This window comes from Eschrichtius robustus, chromosome 2 (genome assembly GCF_028021215.1).
Source record: "Eschrichtius robustus isolate mEscRob2 chromosome 2, mEscRob2.pri, whole genome shotgun sequence".
In the NCBI taxonomy this organism is placed as follows: domain Eukaryota; kingdom Metazoa; phylum Chordata; class Mammalia; order Artiodactyla; family Eschrichtiidae; genus Eschrichtius; species Eschrichtius robustus.
In genome coordinates this window covers 134,567,629-134,589,591 of record NC_090825.1, presented here as the reverse complement: position 1 = coordinate 134,589,591, position 21,963 = coordinate 134,567,629, and the positions used below count along the sequence as shown (strand labels likewise).

The 21,963-nt window shown below is 41.0% G+C and overlaps 1 protein-coding gene across 11 annotated transcripts in view; it reads left to right on the top strand.

The window, feature by feature from the left end:
• The window catches only part of EBF1 (EBF transcription factor 1), a 398,013-nt gene that overhangs the window by 256,236 nt on the left and 119,814 nt on the right, over positions 1 to 21,963 (top strand). For 7 of the 11 annotated variants that reach the window (XM_068536302.1, XM_068536303.1, XM_068536304.1 and 4 more), the window contains 2 exons: positions 869 to 950; positions 17,752 to 17,893. In XM_068536302.1, the coding sequence (XP_068392403.1) occupies positions 869 to 950; positions 17,752 to 17,893 (224 nt within the window). The remainder of the gene's footprint in view (positions 1 to 868; positions 951 to 17,751; positions 17,894 to 21,963) is intronic. The other 4 variants (XM_068536297.1, XM_068536299.1, XM_068536306.1 and 1 more) reach the window with 1 other exon arrangement.

Below are 21,963 nucleotides of genomic sequence, written 5' to 3'. Positions count from 1 at the left end.
AATGCCCTAACTGGACACTTTTGATCCTTGCTGCCTTTCTGTGATGAACTTTAACAACTGCCAGCTGAGAAATATAGAAATAACTCATCCAAGTTATCACCCAGACCAGGACACTTTTGAAAGTTAAAGTGGGTACTGTTCATACTTACACTAATACAACTGGTGTAAACTAGAATTATTCCCGGCAAATTGGGACCTTTGGTCACCCTAGCCAGTGAAACCCATAGATCTCACTCTAGAATCAATTCAGAGATCAAGGTGGCAGTGAGGCAGGACGTTCCTCCTTCCATCACAAATAGCTTTTGTCTATAGCATGCATGTAAGGAAAACATATGGGATATGTTCAAGAAGCCAAAGGATTTCAGTCAGTATGTGAATCTTACCTACTTCTCATAAGTACTCCTAATTAGAATATTTTATTTGGAGATGCTAAGATAAAAAGTGTTTACCATCTCCTTACATTCATCTAGCGTGTATCTTGCCGGTTCATCATCTGTGAATTTACGGGGCTTAAATTACATGTTGTTGTTGGGGACTATGAGTAATTCTCAGGCAATTATCTCCAATTGGACCCTGCCTTAAATTATGGGGAAGACTTACCCTCTTTATGAGTGAACATACTTCCTTGGGGGCTTAATTCTTTTGTGACATCTGTTGGCAGCACGGAGAGCATTCTCTTCATAAAGAAGGTCCAGCTTGGATGCAAAACAAAGGCTAAAGCTTTAAACAAAATACTGGCTCTAACATCATTCTGAATATTTCAGGAAACGTGCAGAGAATAGAATGCATGACCCAGAAGTGACTTACTACTTTTTTCCCTTCTGTGTCAGGACTGAAATGCTAACCGTGATAATTTGTTTCTTCACAGGTTCTTCTTGAAATTTTTCCTCAAGTGTAACCAAAATTGCCTAAAGAATGCGGGAAACCCACGTGACATGCGGAGATTCCAGGTGGGTCTGTCTTGTCTTTCTTATACCTCAATAATGACATGAGTATCGGGAGAGGGTAAAAAAGTCTTAGGTGGAGAAGAAACAGTAGCATTGTTTTCCCAGAGGTGCAGAGCAGGTGAGACTTTGGGTCCCCAGGTCTCTGTACTCTAGAAGTTGTTGTTTTTATTAGAGAAGAATTAGGGCTGAGCCACCTGCGTTCACTGGTTGAAGCAATGGTACCCTTTGAGCCTAGTTTGGCTTCCCAAATGGACTCATAAGCTTAAACCACTGCAGGTTAAGTGAAGTACATACAAAATGATGCATCCTTTGCCGAAAGTTCTACAGGTAGAAAACTGGTAAATAGGAGCTTTGTGCTGTTTTGGAATGATGTCACCTTCCTCCTTCCTTTCTCTCTGTTTTCCTTTTCCAATCTTGGAAATTGTTGTCAGTAATTATCTATTAAAAATGGGCCCCTGAAGAAGCAGGGCATATCTAGGGCGGTATGGGTGACACTCAGTCTGTTTCAGAAATGTCCTTGTACAGCAACATGTAAATGTTTTCAAGCATCAGTCATATCTGCCACCATTTGAAGCATGAGTGGTATGTCAACTTCATATAATTATACATTTACTAAAGGAAAAAAGATGTGAAAATACATGTGTTAACTTCCAAGACACAGACATGGTGGTTGGGTTTTAGGAAGGGTTGCTAAGTTCTAGATACATGCTTCTCAAGCCCTAAAGTGCTGAGAATCCTCTGGGGATCTTGTTAAAACGCTAATTGAGGTCTGAGATGTGCCTGGAATTCTACCTTTCTAACAAGCTCCCAAGCGATGGCAAAGCCATGGACCACACTTTGAGTAGCAAGGTTCTAGACCCTTGTGTTGCTCTCCGTCTAATTTTATGACTAACTTATTTGCATGGTCAATGTTAGTTTCTCCACCAGAGTAATGATTCATCTATGGATGCCCATGGGGTCTGTCAGTGAAAAATAGCATGGTGTTTAAGGTATGTTCTTAGGTATAGTTAGTCCACTTTAAGTGTAGATTGAAATATATGATCTCTGAGAGGATCTTGACAAATTTTAGCTGCATATTCTCTGATGGGAGAAAGGGAAGGGATGATTCTGGGCACTGATTTTTGGATGTCAAGATCTCTTAGTCTCCAAGATGATTATTTTTATTTTAATTTTTATTATTATTATTTTTAACATCTTTATTGGAGTATAACTGCTTTACAATGGTGTGTTAGCTTCTGCTTTATAACAAAGTGAATCAGTTATATATATATACATATATCCCCATATCTCTTCCCTCTTGCGTCTCCCTCCCTCCCACAAGATGATTATTTTTAATAGGTGAGACTCAGTAGTCTCATGAAAGAACAAATTCAGTAGAAAGAAGACATTCTCTCCTGAGATTCTGAAGCAGTTCTGGAAATCATTTGGCCTTGCCACCTTTTGTCCTGACAGATAAATGGGGAGAATCCCTAGATTCCTAGTGTCCTGGAAAATGTTTCTCCTGGGGAGCTTCTGACTAAGTGGGTAGACTTGGGTGCTTTCATTCCCACCCAGGACATTTTGCATTGAGTTGGAGTCAGCTTTGCTGGTGAAACATGTGATGCTATTAAGTATGTGTTGCTAAGTGTCTTGGAACATGAGGTTGGGTTTCAGTATAAACTGTGTTGTCACTTACCTTGGCCTTGAAATGGGCCATAGATCTCCTTTGACCAAACTTGGATTAAGAACAAGGCATATCCAGGCACGAACCAATTGATGTGTAATAAACGTGTCTAGTAGACATGTGTGATGCCTTATGAATACTGGGATCAACTTTGCTGTGCTTCTCAGGGCAGAAGAGTTAGAGATGGACTTTGGTGACTCCAGGAATCTAAAAGAGTATGTGTGTAAGACTTCTGGGGCCTTGTTTTTCCTCACAGGACCTGCCAGTGAAATGTCTGAAAGCTTTGAATTATAGGAATGTAGCTCTTGGATGAGATGAGAACCAACTCAGTCTATTATTTTTGAGAGTATCTAGAAAGCTTTATTTTTGCAGACAAAATAGTTATTCTTTGTTTAGCATAAGGGCTATTGAGTCAAGGAGGCATGAGTTAGATTTCTGCAAAACCTCAATTTCCTCAACTGTAAACTGGAGTAAAAATGATGATTCTGCTGATTTCACAAAAGACAGTATTTTGTAAGCATAACTAATTTACACATGATCAAATATAAATGTAAGCTTTTGGAGAGAATATTTGCTATAAACTAAAGCTGGGTCATTAGTTCAGTATCGGGTTTCTCAGCCTGGGCACAAATGACATTTTAGACTGAATAATCCTTTGTTTGGAGGTGGGGGTGGATTTGTCCTGTTTATCATAGGATGTTTAGTAGATGTCACTGGCCTCTACCCACTAGATACCAGTAGAGAGACCATCCCCCCACCGCAGTCATGACAGACCACAATGTCTCCAGACATTGACAAATGTCCCCTTGTGGGGGTGGGAGTGCAGAATTGCCCCTGGTTGGGAATCACTGGTTTAGTCCTATACCTGATGACCTCTGACTCTCCCTGGAAATATCCAGCAACTTAAACTCAATGAGCCCTAAACTCCATTGTCAGCCTCGTTTTTTTTTGTGCGTAAGCCTCCACCGCAAGCTGGCTTCTCTTCCTGTGTTCCCTGCCTGGGTTCATTCCTAACTGCCTTAAGTGCTGGAGAGATGACTGTTTACATTTGTGTCTGCATTCAGGGTGTTCCGTAGACATATGTATAACTATAGGTGTCCATGTGTGTACCTTTGATGTATGACCGTGGACATTGTCCGTAATGATGATGATGAAGCTAACATTTATTGGGTACTCACTATGTGAGAGGTATTGTGCTAAGTATTTTACATGAGTTATCATATTTATCTTCACAATATATGCAAATAGGGTTTAGGAATGTGCAAATAGGGATTATCCCCATTTTACAGATGAGGAAACTGAAGTCTAGAGAAGTTAAGCAATTTGCCCAAAGTCACCCATCTACTAAGTAGTGAGGCAGTGATTCAACCCAGTCAGTCTGACTCAGATGTTCTCTAGTGTCATGGGACAGTAAATAACTTGTCCAGAGCCTGTAGGCAATACTTAGTGAGGCAGTAAAGAGGTTTCTCGACATCTGAGAGCCCCAGTGGCTACCCGTGAATATGTGTTAGAATCCTGGGAAAGCTGAGGAGCATTTTCAAAAGGGGTATTCGCCGTGAATAGAACCTAAGGATACCGTCTTCATGAAGGACACTGGGATGCCAGCAAAGCTCATCAAGCAGTGCGTGGAGTTGTGTGGAAGGGGAAGAACTTGAGCACTGTTTCTGATCGGAGCCACAGTGTTGGTCAGTGTTTATTCGTATGAACTTTAGAGAAAGAAGCTATTGCTCAGAAAACTGCCTGCGCTTCACCTAATCAATGGAGGTTTTAGCCAGTTCTCCAGGTCAAGAAAGACCCCTCACCAAATGAAGCCTGAGTCCGGTGGCCCCTGACAGCTCAGAGAACTCTGTTCGGAAATCACACTGAAGTTCCCAACTGTTAGGACTAAACCAAGAGGGGGAGGATTAGTCTTCCCTGCAGCTACCCTGGCTGACAGAGGTGTGTCCTAGAAACATTGGTGGAACTTTTCCTATGAATAGGCATTGATTTCCATCATTTTTCTCACAGTACGCTAATTGGGAAGCTGGTTTCAAATATTTTGATGTCACTGTTGCCCTGGGCAGGGGCTGGGGGCAGTGAGAGAGTGTCATTTTGGCAGGAGAAAACTCCATTCTACTCTTTTCATCTCGATGTGACTTTTCCCCGTTACACTGAAAACCCGAGGCCTGGAGACATCTGAGTGAGAAGGCACTCTTCTGCCTATTCAGTGGGCTCCCCCCACCTGTCGTGGGTGCCGCTTTTTCTCTCACCCCGTTTTGTATGCTCACCAGGCCAGCCTGATCTTCATGCAGCCATGCCAGAGCGTGTCTCCTCTGAACAGCAATCACGGGCCTGTGTAGGTGACTGAGGAGGACATAAGAAAGGTTGTTGATCTCTTGACATGTAAAGACATTCTGTCAAGCAAACTCAGACTCACAGCGACTGAGCTTCTGGTGTGTAAACAGAGACTGCTTAATTACACAGGTCATGTCAATTAGTGTGACCTTAGCGTTTTCAAGAAATTAATCACTTTCTGTAGAGCTCGGCTGTGTTCATACTTTAAGGCAGTATGGAATAAACCTTGTAGAGAATCTGGTACAATCTTTTTTCTTTTTTTTTTTTTTTTTTTTATAATGGATGTTTTCTTTTGAAATCCCCAGGCTGTGGTTAGGGTAACAAACTTGCTTAAATACAACAGTGGATACAGGCTTCATTCAGTTCTGGCGGGTGTGGGGACATGGGGAGGAAGAGAAAAGGAGGGAAAGCTGTGAATGAAGACAGCTCATGACAGGGAGAATTTCACTGTGACTAAATGAGCCCATTTCTTCATCTTGACACTAAAAACACGCTAATGTCAAAGGACTGTGTTAAAGCCATGTCACAGGTCTGGTTTTTAACTGACAGGAGCTAGACAATTCAAGGTTAAGATTTAAATCCTTATCAATAGCTTTCCTTGTTGGGGCTGGCAGAGTGGGGTGTTGAGGGGAGGAACAAGAATTGGGTACAAGCTGTCATCACAGTAGATACCATAATACCTGGAGACTGGGAAGTAAATTTCCAGGTTCATCTTATCTCTTTAACAAAGTTTTCCATAGGATGTAAATCTCTCTCTGTGTATAAATGTTAGCTCTGTAGCTACATGTGAACATAAATGTAAGATATCTTTGTTCCTGCCTGCATGCCTGCACTCAGTAGTATTTATTGACATGGGAGGTGGTGAGTGTACCATGATGAACAAAAAAGACCGAGTGTTTGCCCTAATGAAACTTATATTCTAGTCAGGGTCTATTAGTTAGGTTAACACTAGCTGCTGTAAAAAATAGACCAAAGAATATATAATGGCTCGTGTACAAGAGAAGGCTATTTCTTGCTAACGTAATGGTACAAGGCAGGTATTCCTGGTTGGTGAGCAGATCTTATACATGAAGTAGTTTGGGGACCTGTGTCTCCACCATTCCCTAGAATCTCGTTGTCTCCATCCATCCAGTTGAAGGGTAAAGAGTGCATGCAGGGGGTACGTGGACTTCTTAAACCCTGGTCTTCGGAGTGATCCTCGTCAAATCTGCCCACATTCTACTGGCTAGAAGTCTGTCACACGGCCATGTGTAACCACAGAGAAACCTGAGAGTGTCTAGTTGTACCACCCAAGAAGAAGAGAAAATGGATACATAAGGAATGATTACCATCAGCTGCTATGCTGTGTACAAATAATTACACATCATTAAAATTTTTAATTATTGCTATAAAGGAAGTGAAACAGGATATTATGAGAGAGAATACCAGTGTGGGATCAGGGATGGGAACCTACTTTAAAGCAGGTGCCCAGGGAAAACTTCTGAGGAGGGGACTTTTAAGCTCAGAGGTAATGGATAAGAATCACTCATCCTGAGGAGAGCCAAAAGAATTTTCTGAGCAGAGAGAACAGCAAGGTCCCAATTCATGTTTATCTCACGTTTATCTGAGGAGATGAACAATCTTCTTTCACTTACGAGTCATTTGGAGTGAGGGGGTAGGAAATAGGAGAAACGACTAGGTTATTCTTCCCAAATTCCCACCAAAAATGTCTGGTCTTTCAAAAATGATGACATGGTAAATGACATTAAAAGGCAACTCTCTGCCCCCCTTTTTTGGGTGAATTCTATAAATTTTGGGGAATCCTCGTTACTTATTCAGAAGCCTGCAGTGTATGATTAGAGGATTCTTAAAATATATGCCCAACCCCTGCAGTTTCGGTCTGCTTTTAAAGGCGCTTAAATAAAGAAGGAAATATTCTTATCCCTTTTATTTCTCTCCCACTCTCCCCCACCCCCTGTCTTATATTGTTTTGACAAACAGCACATCTTGCAATTAAATTCTTTACCAACAGAATGCTAGGGGCCCGAGCTGCCATCACTCTCTTCCTACAGAATAATTTCAAGATGCACCATGCTGATTAATTATACTGAAAGCAGCTCTAATGATAGTTTCAGAATACAGGATTAATTCACATAACGTGGTAAATACAAATGGTGGATTTTCAACCTGATGTATTAAACCATTACAGCTTACTGGGCAAATATGTATCTTGGCATGAGCCTTATGCTGGGCCTTGGCAGAAAATATGCATCACTGAAAAGGAATCCTTATGAACAGGATTTGATGAGTGGTAGCTCTTCACTGGGAGGAAATAAATTCCTACATTAAGTACAGTTGCTATTGAAAAAAATGTAAAATACATTAAACGATAGATGTAAAAGTGTTTGGTTTGATCAGTGTTGCCAATGGATATTGGTTCTGAGGATGTCTATACTTACTGAGACTTACCAACAGAAGGTATCCTTATATTCTTCCACTTTTTAGGTTGTAACTTATAGAGCTCTTATTATGTGTGAGACCCTGTACTAAGTGTTTTACATGTATAATTTTATTTATTTTTCTACCCTTTTCCCCTTGTTTACTTTCCTCCAAACGGGTACATTGGCTGCCTTTCTCTTCCATCATTTCTCTTCCCCAAATATACTAAACTCATTCCTGCCTCAGGATTTTTGCACTTGCTATTCCATCCCCCTGGAAATTCTTCCACCATATCACTGAATGGCTGGATACTTCTTATTACTCAGATTTCAGCTAACATGTCACCTCCTTAGAGAGGCCTTCCTAATCATCCACTCAAAAGTAGCTCCCACCTAGGCGTCAGCCCCCTCTCCTCATTTTATTTTCTTCTTGGAACGTTTCACATTCCAAAATTTGCTTTCATTGCTTATTTATTTGTTGTCTGAAAACGCTTTTTGATTCCCAATGGGAACTAAGCTCTTGATGGGCGAATACTTTGTCTTGTTCATTGCTGCTTCTCCAGTACATAGAATAATGCCTGGCACTTATTCCTATGATTAAATGACTTATCTAAGGTTACAGACTAGTAAATGATGGAGTCGGGGTTCAAACTCAGCACTGTCTGACCCTGGAAACTGAGCTGATGACTAATATGCTACTTTCTTTCTCCCAGTTTCCATACCTGTGTGCCATGCTCCCATCGGCAGAGAGCACGCATGGCAGTTCTGTATGTTTGGGCTTACTGCTACTTAAAATGGCCAATGGGAACACATAAATGGAGAGCACCAGTTAAATGCCAATGACACCATCAAGAGTCATCAAAAGTATCCTGATCCACGGAGAGAGAAACTAGGTTCAGATCAATGATGAGCTTTTTACGTCTACAGTGTGTCACAGTTCAGGAGACAGAAGCTGAGTCTAGTTTCCAATAGTCCAAATTAGTCTAGCGCAAGAATCTGAGGATTTAGAAGTGTCTGTTCTTGTCTTACTGTTAAAAGAAGAGCGATTTTTGCCTTGAGCCTTAAAGGGCGGATTTAATTCAGCTACTCGCTCCCTCACTCCTGCAGTTCCACTCTGTTACATCCTGTAGGTTCATGCGTCCTCCATAATTTTTAATGAGTTATTTGGGCTCTTTCAACCAGATAGAAACTAACAATCAGGCTGGTTTCAGAGAATATCTCGTTTCATATCAGTCAAGGATATTTTAAAGGACAGAGTTAATGAAGACCCAACTGCAGCAGACCTTTTTTATGTAAATAATACCTAAAGTGTGGTCAGCCAGATAGACGCAGCGAAGTGTACTGGAAGAGACCGGAGGCAGGGGAGAGAGGGCCTAAGCCAGGAGCTTGTCTTGAGAGGCCAGAAGCTGTTGTGGGGGAGAGAAGTGGACCTGGAGTCTGAAGTTTCCCTTCAGGTTTGCCTCTGCTCTTAATTTGTCCTATGGCCTTGAGGATGTTTTTAAGTCTCTTGGACCTCAGTTTTCCAAGCTGTAAAAGGAGGCATTGGACAAATTTGCAGTATCATAACTACTAAGGACTCCTTTTGTGATTTTTATCCTACAGACGTCTTGTGGTGACATATTTTTCAATGTAATTGCGTTTATTGAGTAAGAATCACAATCTCTATTTTAAAATTAGTCAAAGCCATGTGAAACTGCCAATTTAGAGCTTCTCATGTGCATGAGATAACCGTGTTTCCACATAGAACTGTTATAATCCCATATCAGTAAAGGGAGGTTACTGAATGTTTTGGTATGCATCCTTACTATGGATGAATTTAGGGTGCCCTCTCTGAAATGTCGTCCCCAGTACAACATTTGAAAACTTGTCGTTGGAAGCCACTAGATTGGCTGATCTCTTGGGTCCCTTGTGACTTGTTGGAGGAGACTATAAAGAGTAGTTCAGTAGACAGGTTGGATGTAGAATGTGGGCTGTGTGAAGTAGAGGGTAGAATTTTGATCAGTAGACTTTATTTTGTAGAGCAGTTTTAGGTTTACAGAAAAATGAGGGGAAAGTACAGAGAGTTCACAAATAGTCCCTTAATACCCCCTCCCCAGTTTCCCTTATTATTAACACCTTGCATTAGTGTGATACATGTATTACAATTGATGTGTCAATGTTGATACACAATATTGTTAATTGTTAATTAACATCCATAGTCTACACTAGGACTCACTATGATGTACATTCTTTGGGTTTATACAAACTCATGATGTTATGTATCTACCATTACAGTATCATATAGAATGGTTTCATTCCCCACCCACCCCCCAAATCCTCTGTGCTCTACCTATTCATCCCTCCCTCCCTCTTCCCAAACTCCAGGCAACCACTGATCTTTTTCCTATCTCCATAGTTTTCCCTTTTCCGAAATGTCATATGGTTGGAATCATACAGTATATAGTCTTTACAGGTTGGCTATTTTCATTTAGCAATTTGCATTTAAGGTTCCTTCATGTCTTTTTGTTCCTTGATAGCTCATTCCTTTTTTTTTAAATTTTATTATTTTTTATACATTTTTATTGGAGAATAATTGATTTACAATGTTGTGTTAGTTTCTGCTGTACAACAAAGTGAATCAGCTATATGTATACACATATCCCCATATCCCCTCCCTCTTGAGCCTCCCTCCCACCCTCCCTATCCCACCCCTCTATGTCATCACAAAATACCAAGCTGATCTCCCTGTGCTGTGTGGCTGCTTCCCACTAGCTATCTATTTTACATTTGGTAGTATGTTTATGTCAGTGCTACACTCTTACTATGTCCCCGCCTCCCCTTCCTACCCCGTGTCCTCAAGTCCATTCTCTATGTCTGCATCTTTATTCCTGACCTGCCACTGGGTCCATAAGTACCATTTTTCTAGATTCCACATGTATGCGTTAATATACGGTATTTGTTTTCCTCTTTCTGACTTACTTCACTCTGTATGACAGACCCTAGGTCCATCCACCTCACTACAAATAACTCAATTTTGTTCCTTTTTATGACTGAGTAATATTCCATTATATATATATATATATATGTGCCATATCTTCTTTATCCATTCATCTGTTGACGGACGTTTAGGTTGCTTCCACATCCTGGCTACTGTAAATAGTGCTGCGATAAACACTGTGGTACATGTATCTTTTTGAATTATGGTTTTCTCTGGGTATATGCCCAGTAGTGGATTTGCTGGATCATATGGTAATTCTATTTTCAGTTTTTTAAGGAATCTGAATACTGTTCTCCATAGTGGCTGTATCAATTTACACTTCCACCAACAGTGCAAAAGGGTTCCCTTTTCTCCACACCGTCTCCAGCATTTATTGTTTCTAGAATTTTGATGATGGCCATTCTGAGTGGTGTGAGGTGATACCTCATTGTAGTTTTGATTTGCATTTCTCTAATGATTAGTAATGTTGAGCATCTTTTCATGTGTTTGTCGGCAATCTGTATGTCTTCTTTGGAGAAGTGTCTATTTAGGTCTAATGCCCATTTTTGGATTGGGTTGTTTGTTTTTTTGATATTGAGCTGCATGAGCTGCTTATATATTTTGGAGATTAATCCTTTGTCAGTTGCTTCGTTTGCAAATATTTTCTCCCATTCCATAAATTGTCTTTTTGTCTTGTTTATGGTTTCCTTTGCTGTGCATAAGCTTTGAAGTTTCATTAGGTCCCATTTGTTTATTTTTGTTTTTATTTCCATTTCTCTAGGAGGTGGGTCAAAAAAGGATGTTGCTGTGATTTATGTCATAGAGTGTTCTGCCTATGTTTTCCTCTAAGAGTTTTATAGTGTTTGGCCTTACATTTAGGTCTCTAATCCATTTTGAGTTTATTTTTGTGTATGGTGTTAGGAAGTGTTCTAATTTCATTCTTGTACATGTAGCTGTCCAGTTTTCCCAGCACCACTTATTGAAGAGGCTGTCTTTTCTCCATTGTATATTCTTGCCTCCTTTGTCAAAGATAAGGTGACCATATGTGTGTGGGTTTATCTCTGGGCTTTCTATCCTGTTGCATTGATCTATATTTCTGTTTATGTGCCAGTACCATACTGTCTTGACTACTGTAGCTTTGTAGTATAGTCTGAAGTCAGGGAGCCTGATTCCTCCAGCTCCATTTTTCTTTCTCAAAGTTGCTTTGGCTATTCGGGGTCTTTTGTGTTTCCATACAAATTGTAAAATTTTTTGCTCTAGTTCTGTGCAAAATGCCATTGGTAATTTGATAGGGATTGCATTGAGTGTGTAGATTGCTTTGGGTAGTATAAGCTCATTTCCTTTTTTTTTTGCTGCATCATCCTCCATTCTATGGATTACCAGTTTGTTTATCCGTTTACCTACTGAAGGACATTCTGGTTGCCGATGCCTTTTATTTAGTTGAATTTTTTTTATGGATATAATTGTAGAGTCACATGCAGTTGTTCAAAATTATGCAGAGGGATCCTGTGTATCCTTTACTCATTCTACCCTTATAGTAATATTTTACAAAACTATTGAGCAATATTACATTGTACTATACAGTATTCATACAGGATATAAACATTGATACAATCCATCCATATTATTCACATGTCGCTAGTTTTACTTGTACTCATCTGTGTGTGTATGCTTTTAGTGCTATAAAATTTTATCATGTGTAGGTCTGTGTATCTATCGCCACAGTCAAGATATTGGACATTTCTGTCCACACAAGGATCCCTCCTGTTGTCCTTCTATAGTAGCCCCATCCACCTTCCCTCTGTCCCTAATCCCTGGCAACCACTAATTTGTTCTTCATTTCTAAACTTTTGCTATTTCAAGAATAAATAAATAGAATCATGCAGTGTACTAGTTTGCTATGATTGCTGTGACAAAATACCAGACAAAATACAGACCAGGTGGCTTAAAAACAGGAATGTATTTTCTCAAAGTTCTAGAGGCTGGAAGTCCCAGCTCAAGGTGTCAGCAGGTTTGGTTTCCTCTGAGGCCTCTCCTTGGCTTGCAGATGGCCACCTTCTCACTGTGTCCTCACGTGGTCTTTCCTCTTTGCATGAACACCTTGTGTGCCCAAATTTCCTCTTCTTATAAGGACACCAATCAGATTAGATTAAGTCCCACCCGAACAGCCTCATTTTAACTTAATTACCCCTTCAAAGGCCCTATCTCCAAATACAGTCACATCCTGAGGTTCTGGGGTTAGGACTTCAACATATGAATTTTGTGGGAGACAAAATTCAGCCCATAATATGCAGTATGTAGCCTTTTGGTATTGGCTTTTTCACTTGACATAATTCTCGGGAGATTCATCCAGATGTATCAATAGCTTGTTCCTTTTTATTGCCGAGTATTATTCCATGGAATGTTGCTTAATGCCTTTTTATTTCATGTACTTCTGGCCAGTGCATTTCATGCCTCATTATTAAGGGCTTTGAATTAATGCAAACATAGAATAAGCTAAACCCCGAGGTAAGGAAGCCATGTAATAGACCAACTTTAGCACTAATTTCCTTACACTGAATTATCATATATTAGCATTGAAAACCAAGATTTATAATTTTTAAATCATTATTCAAAATTTAAGTTGCTAAAGTGGTTATATTTTAGAGAGAGGTACTGCGTACCAAAATGTTCTAAATTTAAACAGTGAAAATATTTTTATGATTTAATTTTCTCCCGGTGCTGTATTTGTTCTAGAAATATTTAAAGATACAGATTTCAACTGTTTTTGTTGCTTCTGTCCTAACCCCTTCTTCCACATGAGCTGCTACTTTTGTTAATGTGATCTGCCACTCATGACTGAATTTAGCTGCTTGTGTCTTTTTGAAAATCTGCTCATGCTTCATGAATCTGAGATAATATAGTTGGGACATACAAGGTCTCTGGCTTGATAGGAAGGGAAGAGGGACAACCTAAGGAATGATAGCAAGGAAATAATTACCAATAAGAAAACTCTCAGAGAACCCCTCATTCAAATGAAGTATTAGGGAAACTAGACCGCATTGATAAGATGCAGAAAATTTATGGACTGTTTTCAAAACTGTAAGGTTTTATTTAATTTCAAGCCTAGAATGTAAAAGGCCAATAGGAAGATGGTTTATAGGAAGCAAAATTACATAAACCATTGAAACTTGCAGTTCACAAGAGGTCTAAATTATATAATTATATATCATGAGCATGGAGGTCTTTAAATTTGTAAGATTTCAGTGTTAAACTGATAAAGCAGTGAATGTAGAAGAAATAATTTCTGTAGCCTTGTATTTAAAATAACAGTTTATAGGCTCTTGAACTTTTTGACGAGATCACCAACAAAGCAACAACTATGCTACCACTGCTAACATTTGCTCTATAAGAACTGGGAACCATGCTGACCACTTTAAATACTATAAGCCTCACAGTAACCTTGTGAGTTAGGTACTATTATCATTTCCATTTGAGAGTCAGGGACACTGGTGCTTAGAGAGGTTAAGTTACCTGACCAAAGACACATCAGCTAGGAAAGATTGAAAGTCAAAAGTCATAAATTTTGTGTTGAATTCTTTCTAATTCTAAATACATGGGGGTAGACAGTAAAAATAATAACCTCCAGGGAATTTAGATCCAGGATATAACAGAGCAAATTTCTGAACCACTGATATGAGCCAAGAAGTCAGAAACTTCATTGTAAAATCTCCAAAGTCTGTGGGTACCTGTGGACTTCCCTTCGCCCTTTTTATCCCCTCACCTGGAGGGTTGGATGCAAACAGAAGATACCATGGAACACACTGGGTATTCATCAGCACATCTCTGGATTGCTATACTAAAAAGCCATGCCCCTCCCCCAAATAGAAATTTACTTCCAAAAACTACAGGGATAAAAATATATATGTATACAACCCTAAACATGTCCACCTGGCTTAATACTTATTTCAGGAGAAATAAATTGGGCATCCTCATGAATAAGTTGGAACAATTTATTTCAAAACCATTCTATAGCAGCACTGTCCAGTAGAATATTCTGCAATGTTCTATAACTGCCATCTATTATAGTAGCCTCCAGCCACATGTGGTTACTGACCACTTGAAATGTGGCTATGGAAACTTGGGAACAATGGAATTTTAAATTTTACTTAATTTAAATTTAAACAGCCACATGTGTGACTACTGTATTAGTACAATTCTAGAGAGTAAAGTTTTAATAATAACAGATACCATAAAATTCTAAATATACCTGTTCCTCATCTTACCCTGGGTCAGGGGAGTAAGGAAGGAGGTTGAAAGGGAAGGGGTGGTCGAGTCCAAGTGTAAAATCATTTTCCATGTTTATCTGTCTCAAATTCAAGCTGGGTTTTGTTGACACAATTTGGGAAGGTGGAAGATTTGGCAGGTCCATCTGTCCCCTTGCCTGCATGAATGTGTCAGCACCTCATTAATCTTGTGTTTAAACTGTAAAGGCCCTTTTCCCTCCCACTATAGGCTTATTTTTAAAGGACTTTTCAGTGCTCCCTTTGCATCTCACTATTAGATTTTTTTTTTTTTTTATTTACAAGTTGCTCTATGGATTAATTGCAGCATTTATTTTATTTAACTATATCCTGATCATTTCCAAATTGGAATGAGAGAAATTATTTCCGGGTAGGGAAGTTAAAATGTGTTGTGTTATGAGTTTTTGAGGAACATATTAGGTGTTTATTTTCTAGAAATTAAAGGCATGAGGGTTCTCTGTATCATCTTTCTCCAATTGTAACTGGTCTTTCAATGAAATGATCTTACTGCACATGTGGTCTTGGTGATCCTTCTCTTACCAAGAGAATAAAAACATATAGGGTGTAGTTTTTTTTTTTTTTTTTTTTCTTAACCGTTTCGATATTTTTGTTCAATGTAGGAATTAGATGACAGTGTCTTTAAATGATACTGAATAGTTTAAGCCTGTAGCACTCAGTCTTAACAGGTGCATGGTGGATTGTCATCGCCTTTGTTTTTCTTAAGACAGACATCTAGAATAACCACTTTCTGTATTTCCTGACACTGCAAACAGACACCGTTTGTCATTCCTTTTATAGTTTCTTCAGCTAACGACTCCAGTGACCACTCAGTTGTGGTCTTGCAGTAAATCAAAATTTCTCTGAAAGACCCAGCTCTGTTATATAATTGTAAATGTCCCACGAAGTCATCTCCTGAACTAAAAAGAAAAGTGAGTTTCCGTTGCTTTAAATAATATGGACTCTGCCACCACTCACAGTACTTTTTGAAAATAAAAGAATAGAGAACTTTCTTCTCCTCTCCCTCCTCCTCCTCCTCTTCCTTCTTCTTTTAAATTAACCTACAATTGATGAGACATACGCAGAAACTTCAGGCTGTCACATCTGGTTGATCAATCATGAAGAAAGAGAAAAACCACTTTGCAAACTGCTGCTTCAAACTTACTGCATCCTTCCATGAATGACTTGCCCTGGCTGGAATTTTGGGTTTCACAATGACTAAAGAGAATACCCTGAGTCCCTGAATGGACTCTCTTAATTGTTTACTTTGCATTTTAACAAAATAGAGATAAAAAATAAAATCAGGGGAGGGTCCAAGTCCTGCTGGGGGGGTCAAGGTGAGGACCCTGAGGGAGGCTGGAGGGGATCCCACAGAAGCCCTCCCCAGCAGTCATCCCTGGGAGACCCCACGGCAGGATGACCACAGTGTTGCTTCATGGGTCTGAGAAATACTAGAGCCTTGATAAAAGGAGCAGGGCCTTGGGTCCGCGGAGGGGAGGGCCCGAAGGAAAACAACAACAACAAAAAATTTGGTTGCCATCTTGCAGGCAAGGGGGAAGGGAATCCGCCGTATTTTGCCAGGATGCCTTTAGGTCAAAGAGGGGGACAGTGGAACTTCTAAGTATGGCAACCATTGGTGGAGGTCTACAGGATTGGGGGCAGGGTGCTTTGCCAGGCAGGGCTTACAGTTCCCAGGCCTAGCGTTTTCCCCTCTGCCCAACTCAGGTGATGAAATCGTAGCATTGCACAAGGCTCTAGAAGTCAGGGTCCCCTTTCCCCAACTTGGAGAAAAGCCTTCCTCAGAAACTGGTGCCTCAGTATGTGCCAATCCTTGTAAAACGTTTCACCTCTTCAGGGGCTTAGGTGTCTCAAAACCAAGAGCAATTAAAGCATGAGTCTTTCCAAGCAACCGGGGAATTGAGCAAAAATAAATCAGAAAACCTCAGCCTTGGCTCTGGAGGTTCGCCTCATTATGAGAGCAGATCTATTAGCCCTCTTGCCATTGTCTTTCATTTCTCAAGTGAGGTGATTCTAATTAAATTAATCTACATGTCAATCTATCGGTGATCAATCAAAGAGCCTGAGGTCCCCCCTGTGCTGCAGGGTGCTTGCGGCTGACAGGGGCTGATAATGGAGGAAGAAATAAACTGTGGAGCAAAGTTAATTAGTCAACATAATAGGTGGATTAAACGGGAGCCGGCTGATTGCTGTTTCCCATGTCAGAGCATGAGGTGGGTGCTGAAGGTGCAATTACAGACAATTATTATATTTGGTGGTAAGAGGTCGCATGAATAAACATATCTCTGTGGGCTTGGGTTTTAATCCTCTTACCCATTTAATATAAGGAGAACTGTAGGTCATTTCGTCTCAGTGTTTTAGTCAAAGTTCTCTGAGAAAACACCTTTGCCTCTGTCCCTTCCGGCAAACTCCGTTCAGTCAGTTTATGAGACCGCCACAGTAGTTGAATGTACCTTGGGCCAGGGCTACCTTTTTTTTCTTTTTCTTCTGTTTTTTGGCTTTGAAACACAGCTCTAAGTCCCTTGATTAGCGTGGATTTTGGGGGGGTGGTGGTGGTGATGGTGGTGAGGGTGGGCTTTGGTCTGATGTCTGATTAACTAAACAAATGTGGGAAGAAAAAAAGTACAAGAAACCCCAAAAAGACACCCGGGAGAGAAAGCTTCATCCCAGCTCTCACTGAAACCTCTCTTTTTCATTTCTCTATCCCCTTAACCCTGACGCAGTGGCGGGGGGAGAAATATTTTAAAGATTCAAAAGATTTTTATTTGCATGATCAACTGTGATATCTGCTTCAGTGTCTAAACTGAAGGGCAATTTAGGTGAAACACAACCACCCTTGTGTAAAAAAATATGCTAATAAAGATCTTCCTGTTAAAATTATGGTTAACAGTGTACCTTCTGCTGTATAACTATAAACTGTGCAATTTTACTTAAAACTGCATCAAAAGCGTTCCATGCCAAAGACCCACTCATCAATAGCTCCTCTTGTTAGACTTGTACAGCATAAGCACCAGTTATTATGTGAAATAGCTATGCAATTTTCTTCAGCTCCCAGCTGTTATTTATTTAACTTGAGTTTATTACCCTCCATGCTTTTATATTAAAATGTTCCTTCATTTCTCTCTTCTGTCTCCAGGTCGTGGTGTCTACGACAGTCAACGTGGATGGCCATGTCCTGGCAGTCTCTGATAATATGTTTGTCCATAATAACTCCAAGCACGGGCGGAGGGCTCGGAGGCTTGACCCCTCGGAAGGTACGCCCTCTTATCTGGAACATGGTAGGCGAATCATTTTCATTGGTTGGCATTGCTACTTTAACTGTGCATTTATTTGGTTTCTTTCTTACAACTCCACCACACGTTTTACCCCTTTTCAAATTTCAAATGTCCTGTTGAACAGTATTGATGCTGAGTATTTAAAGACAGGAGGATGTCTTTGAGACCCAGCCTTTCTTGTTGCATAGCTCCCTACCCTGGAAATGGCTGACACATCCTTCCTTCAGGTTGAAAGACAGAGGGAGACTGGACCCCTGCTTTATTTTAAGCTCCCACTTGATTAAAAAATAACGAAAGGCCAAAGCAGGGCAACAAAAATCATGATATATTTTAAGTTTATGGTTGACCTGGTTGTATAATGAACTTCACTGTCTTTACAGTCCTGCTGGTGTAGCTCTGTGACTACATACTTAACTTCATTTGGAGATAAGGTCCAAAGTCTAGGTTGGAGGTGTTTTCTGAATATAAAGTCCAAACTAAATGTCCCTCCCATGCCCTGTGCACACCCCTACCCTCATTACCACATGATACAGTCTGCTTTATGTAGGTAGAATTTGGTGGGGAGAAATCACATTTGTCTTGATTTTATGGCTAATGAGTTGTACCCTTGAGTGGACTGCAGGAAATCCGGCAAAAATTTGAACCAAGGAAAGTAAATGCCACTCAAAGGAACTATAGGCTGGATTTAGCATATGTCCAAATGTTTCTGTGCTGCATGTGTATATAATGTATCCCTCTGTTCATCCATTCATCCATTCATCCATCCATCCACCCACCCACCGACCCACCCAAGAAACAGTCACTGAGACTCTACTGGATATCAATCAACATGGCAGATTTTCTCCAGTCTCCTCAAATTAAACTCTTAACTCATTTCCCCACTTCACTTGCCAGTTTGCTAGGTCACCCAGATTCTTTTAAAAACACTATCACACAAACTACCACCCGATTGTCTGATTTTTTGATGGGCCATGAGCTGTCTGTGATATAGTTCATAAGGTAGAAAACTCCTTTCCCTGTCAGCGTCCCAATTTAATAAACACACCACTGTCATCATTTTGCCTGATTTTTTCCCCTGCAATTGAGGAATACACAAACTGTACTTTTTTATTAATTAGCCAGATGTAACACTCTTAGAAGGGATTCTTTACCAATCCAGTGTTACAGTCTTCTTAAAGTAAACCATCGTCTTTCAAAAGCTGCTTCTTTATGGGTTCATTAGTACTGAGATGTATGGATATTGCTTTTTGCAGGTCATTTGGAACACCTGCTCATGATTACATTCCTAGTTCCATTTCTGTACTTAAAGTTATTCTAATCCTCGCTTTACAGTAATGTTGCCTTTTAATACCCTTGGAGTCACTTCAGGCATTGTATGATTAGAGATATTTAGGTGAAAGGAAGAAGGAAAAAATAGGTAAATACTCAGTCGGTACAATTTGGACAGCACTAGCTTAAAAGCTAAACTCTTGTTTTCAACTATGACTGGTTAGTTACTGTCCTGTCTGGGAACAGACTTGACTGTCAGTTTGGTATCTAACAGTCATGGATTCACAGTTTCAAAATGTGCTCCAAGTCCAGACCACATCCAGCTCCCATGCCTGCCCTTGGGAAGCTCGTAGGAGAGCACACGATGCCTTATAAATCATCCCTCCACCAAAAAAAAAAATATCCCAACACAAACCAGTAAAAAACAACCTGCTAGCCAGGACGCCTCTAGGGCTTGGCGGTCAGGAACATTATTTGACATCATGATGCAGAGGAAAAAGAGCCTTGAAATAGGAGCCGGGAAACCAAATTCAGGTCTGAGCTTCATTTCTGGCCTTTGTGTGACCTTGGACAAGTCGACTTACCTTTTGCGACCCTTCGTTTCCTTCTTGGCAAAATGAAAGGGATGATCTGTAGGGGGTAAAAAAAGAAATGTGTGCCTTGGGTGGGGGCAGGTCACGTGCACAGGGGAAGTGGGCTGGGTGGAGACTGCGGAAGAAGGACAAGTTCATGCTCTGCCGACCCCAGCCCCAGGCAGTTGTCACCGAGGGCAGGGAGAGCCCAGTGGGGTCAGATGCTCCAGTCTGTCCAGAAGTAAAACTCTCCTATTTTTTAATTGCTGGTAACTAATTACAAGTGTTTTAGCCCCTGAAGTGAGGAACAGGGGGGAAAGTCACTTAGGTAGAAGACAGCCACAGGCTCACATTTTGAGATCTCTGGATCAAAACGTCGCTAAGCTGCCTCCCAGCTCAAATATTCTCCCTTCTAGGTGAACATATTAATATTTCAGCTGGGCTAGCATTTCATTCTAAGTTTTAAAGACAACATTTTATTCCTCTGCTACAGGTGACCAGTCCACAAATGGCCATGTTCTTCTTAGCGTGTCACTCAAGAAAATGATGACATTTCACTGTTTATTCATGGTTAACCATCACTGGGGACTTGGGTGTGTCCTGTCTTCTTCAGCTAGGGGGCCTCCCTCTCACCAAAACCTGACTTCACTTCTATCCAGAAGAATTTAAAAAGGCAGACACTTTGAGGTTCTCAGTAATGACAATAACGTGGAAATCTGCTTCTCTGCAGAATGAATCAACCAACCACACATAACCACCCACTCATTTAGACGCTTCACGCTGATGCATAAATATCTACTCAGCAGAGAGTGACTATGGGCTCTTCATTGGTGATGTGTGGGAGTGGACTTAGATGCTAGTTCGCATCAACTTGGGGACATGGTAGTGCTTCATCTTGCCATTGAAGAATGCCCTGTTTAAGACTCACAGAGCCATAGCCCTCCCCGGCCGCTCCCACCTCCACCCCACCTCACACAGCTGCCCCACAGCGAGACTGCGTGCAGTATTTTCACCTCCTAGGTGACCTGTAGGAGTCTTGTTTTTCCTCCTTCTGGGCTCCCTACCATCTCATTTACAGGTAGCCTGAATCATTTTGAGCTATTCTGCACATCTCTGTTTATCTCGCGCTTGTCAGAAGGTTGGAGGAAATTTCTCTTCCGTGGCTCATCTTTCTGCATATAAGAGAAATAGTGACCACGTGTTGCATTCACGCCTTCTTCCCTGTGTGACCCATGGACTCACAGACCTCTGTGCTCGAATAACTGTCCCTGTATTTCAAGTAGGAGAGTTGACAAAGGTGGATTTATTTCATAGACTCTGGTGTGGTCCAGAGAGGGTGAATCCTGGCACGCTGGATCTCGTGGTGATTGCCCTCCCTCCTATTTTTTTCTTCATTCATAAATACTGAGATTTCCTTTGGCTAGATGTTTATGAGCGAGTTTAGGCCAGTGAGGTTTTTCTCTTTAAGCAACAGCTTTGTAGAAGATGTACAGTTGTGGGGAGAGGCAGCCCCAGAAGCTAACTGCTCTCAGGATTGTGATTTTTGGAAAAGCGTAGACTTGGGATCAGAGCCGCTGAGCTGACCCCATCGACGGTCAGTGCACAGCTCTGGCTTGTGTGCCCCTCCCACGCCTTCCCATCACTTGGGCAGACTCCGGGGCCTGTGTGCTGGGGATCTTCAAAGGGCCTGCGGAGTGTACTGTCGTTGCTCTTCTGAGTTTCAGGTTGTGTTTACCTGAAGGTAAGGCCTACTGTGGCGTCAGTTTCTCTTTTTCTTCCCCCTGTGGCAAGAAGTGGTGCCCTCAAAAGCTATAGTGCAGGGACCCTGTCAGCTTGCATGCGCTAACACCTTATTATCCAATGATCTAATATGCAACAAGGCAAAGTGCTGGTGCTCATCATTCTGACATAGAATGCTGGGAGAAGTGACTAAATTACTTTCTGGACCATTAGCGCTAGCAGCTATGGTGAACTCACCGGCAGCATTTATGCAAATGCCTGTGAATACACTACTGGCTTTGTTAGGGAGCCGGCTGACAAGCAGTTTAAATGCTCATTTTTTTTTTAGGGGACATCTTTTTTTTTTTTGGCGTGCATGTGTTTTTCTCCCTCCCTCCCTCCGCTCTCTCTTTCCTTTCTGCACTGTTGGGGGACTTGCCTGCTCCAGGATCATTGGGAAAATCTGAGCAGGTCGGGAGCCTGGCCAGCACCCTTTCTGGGAGTGGGGTTAAG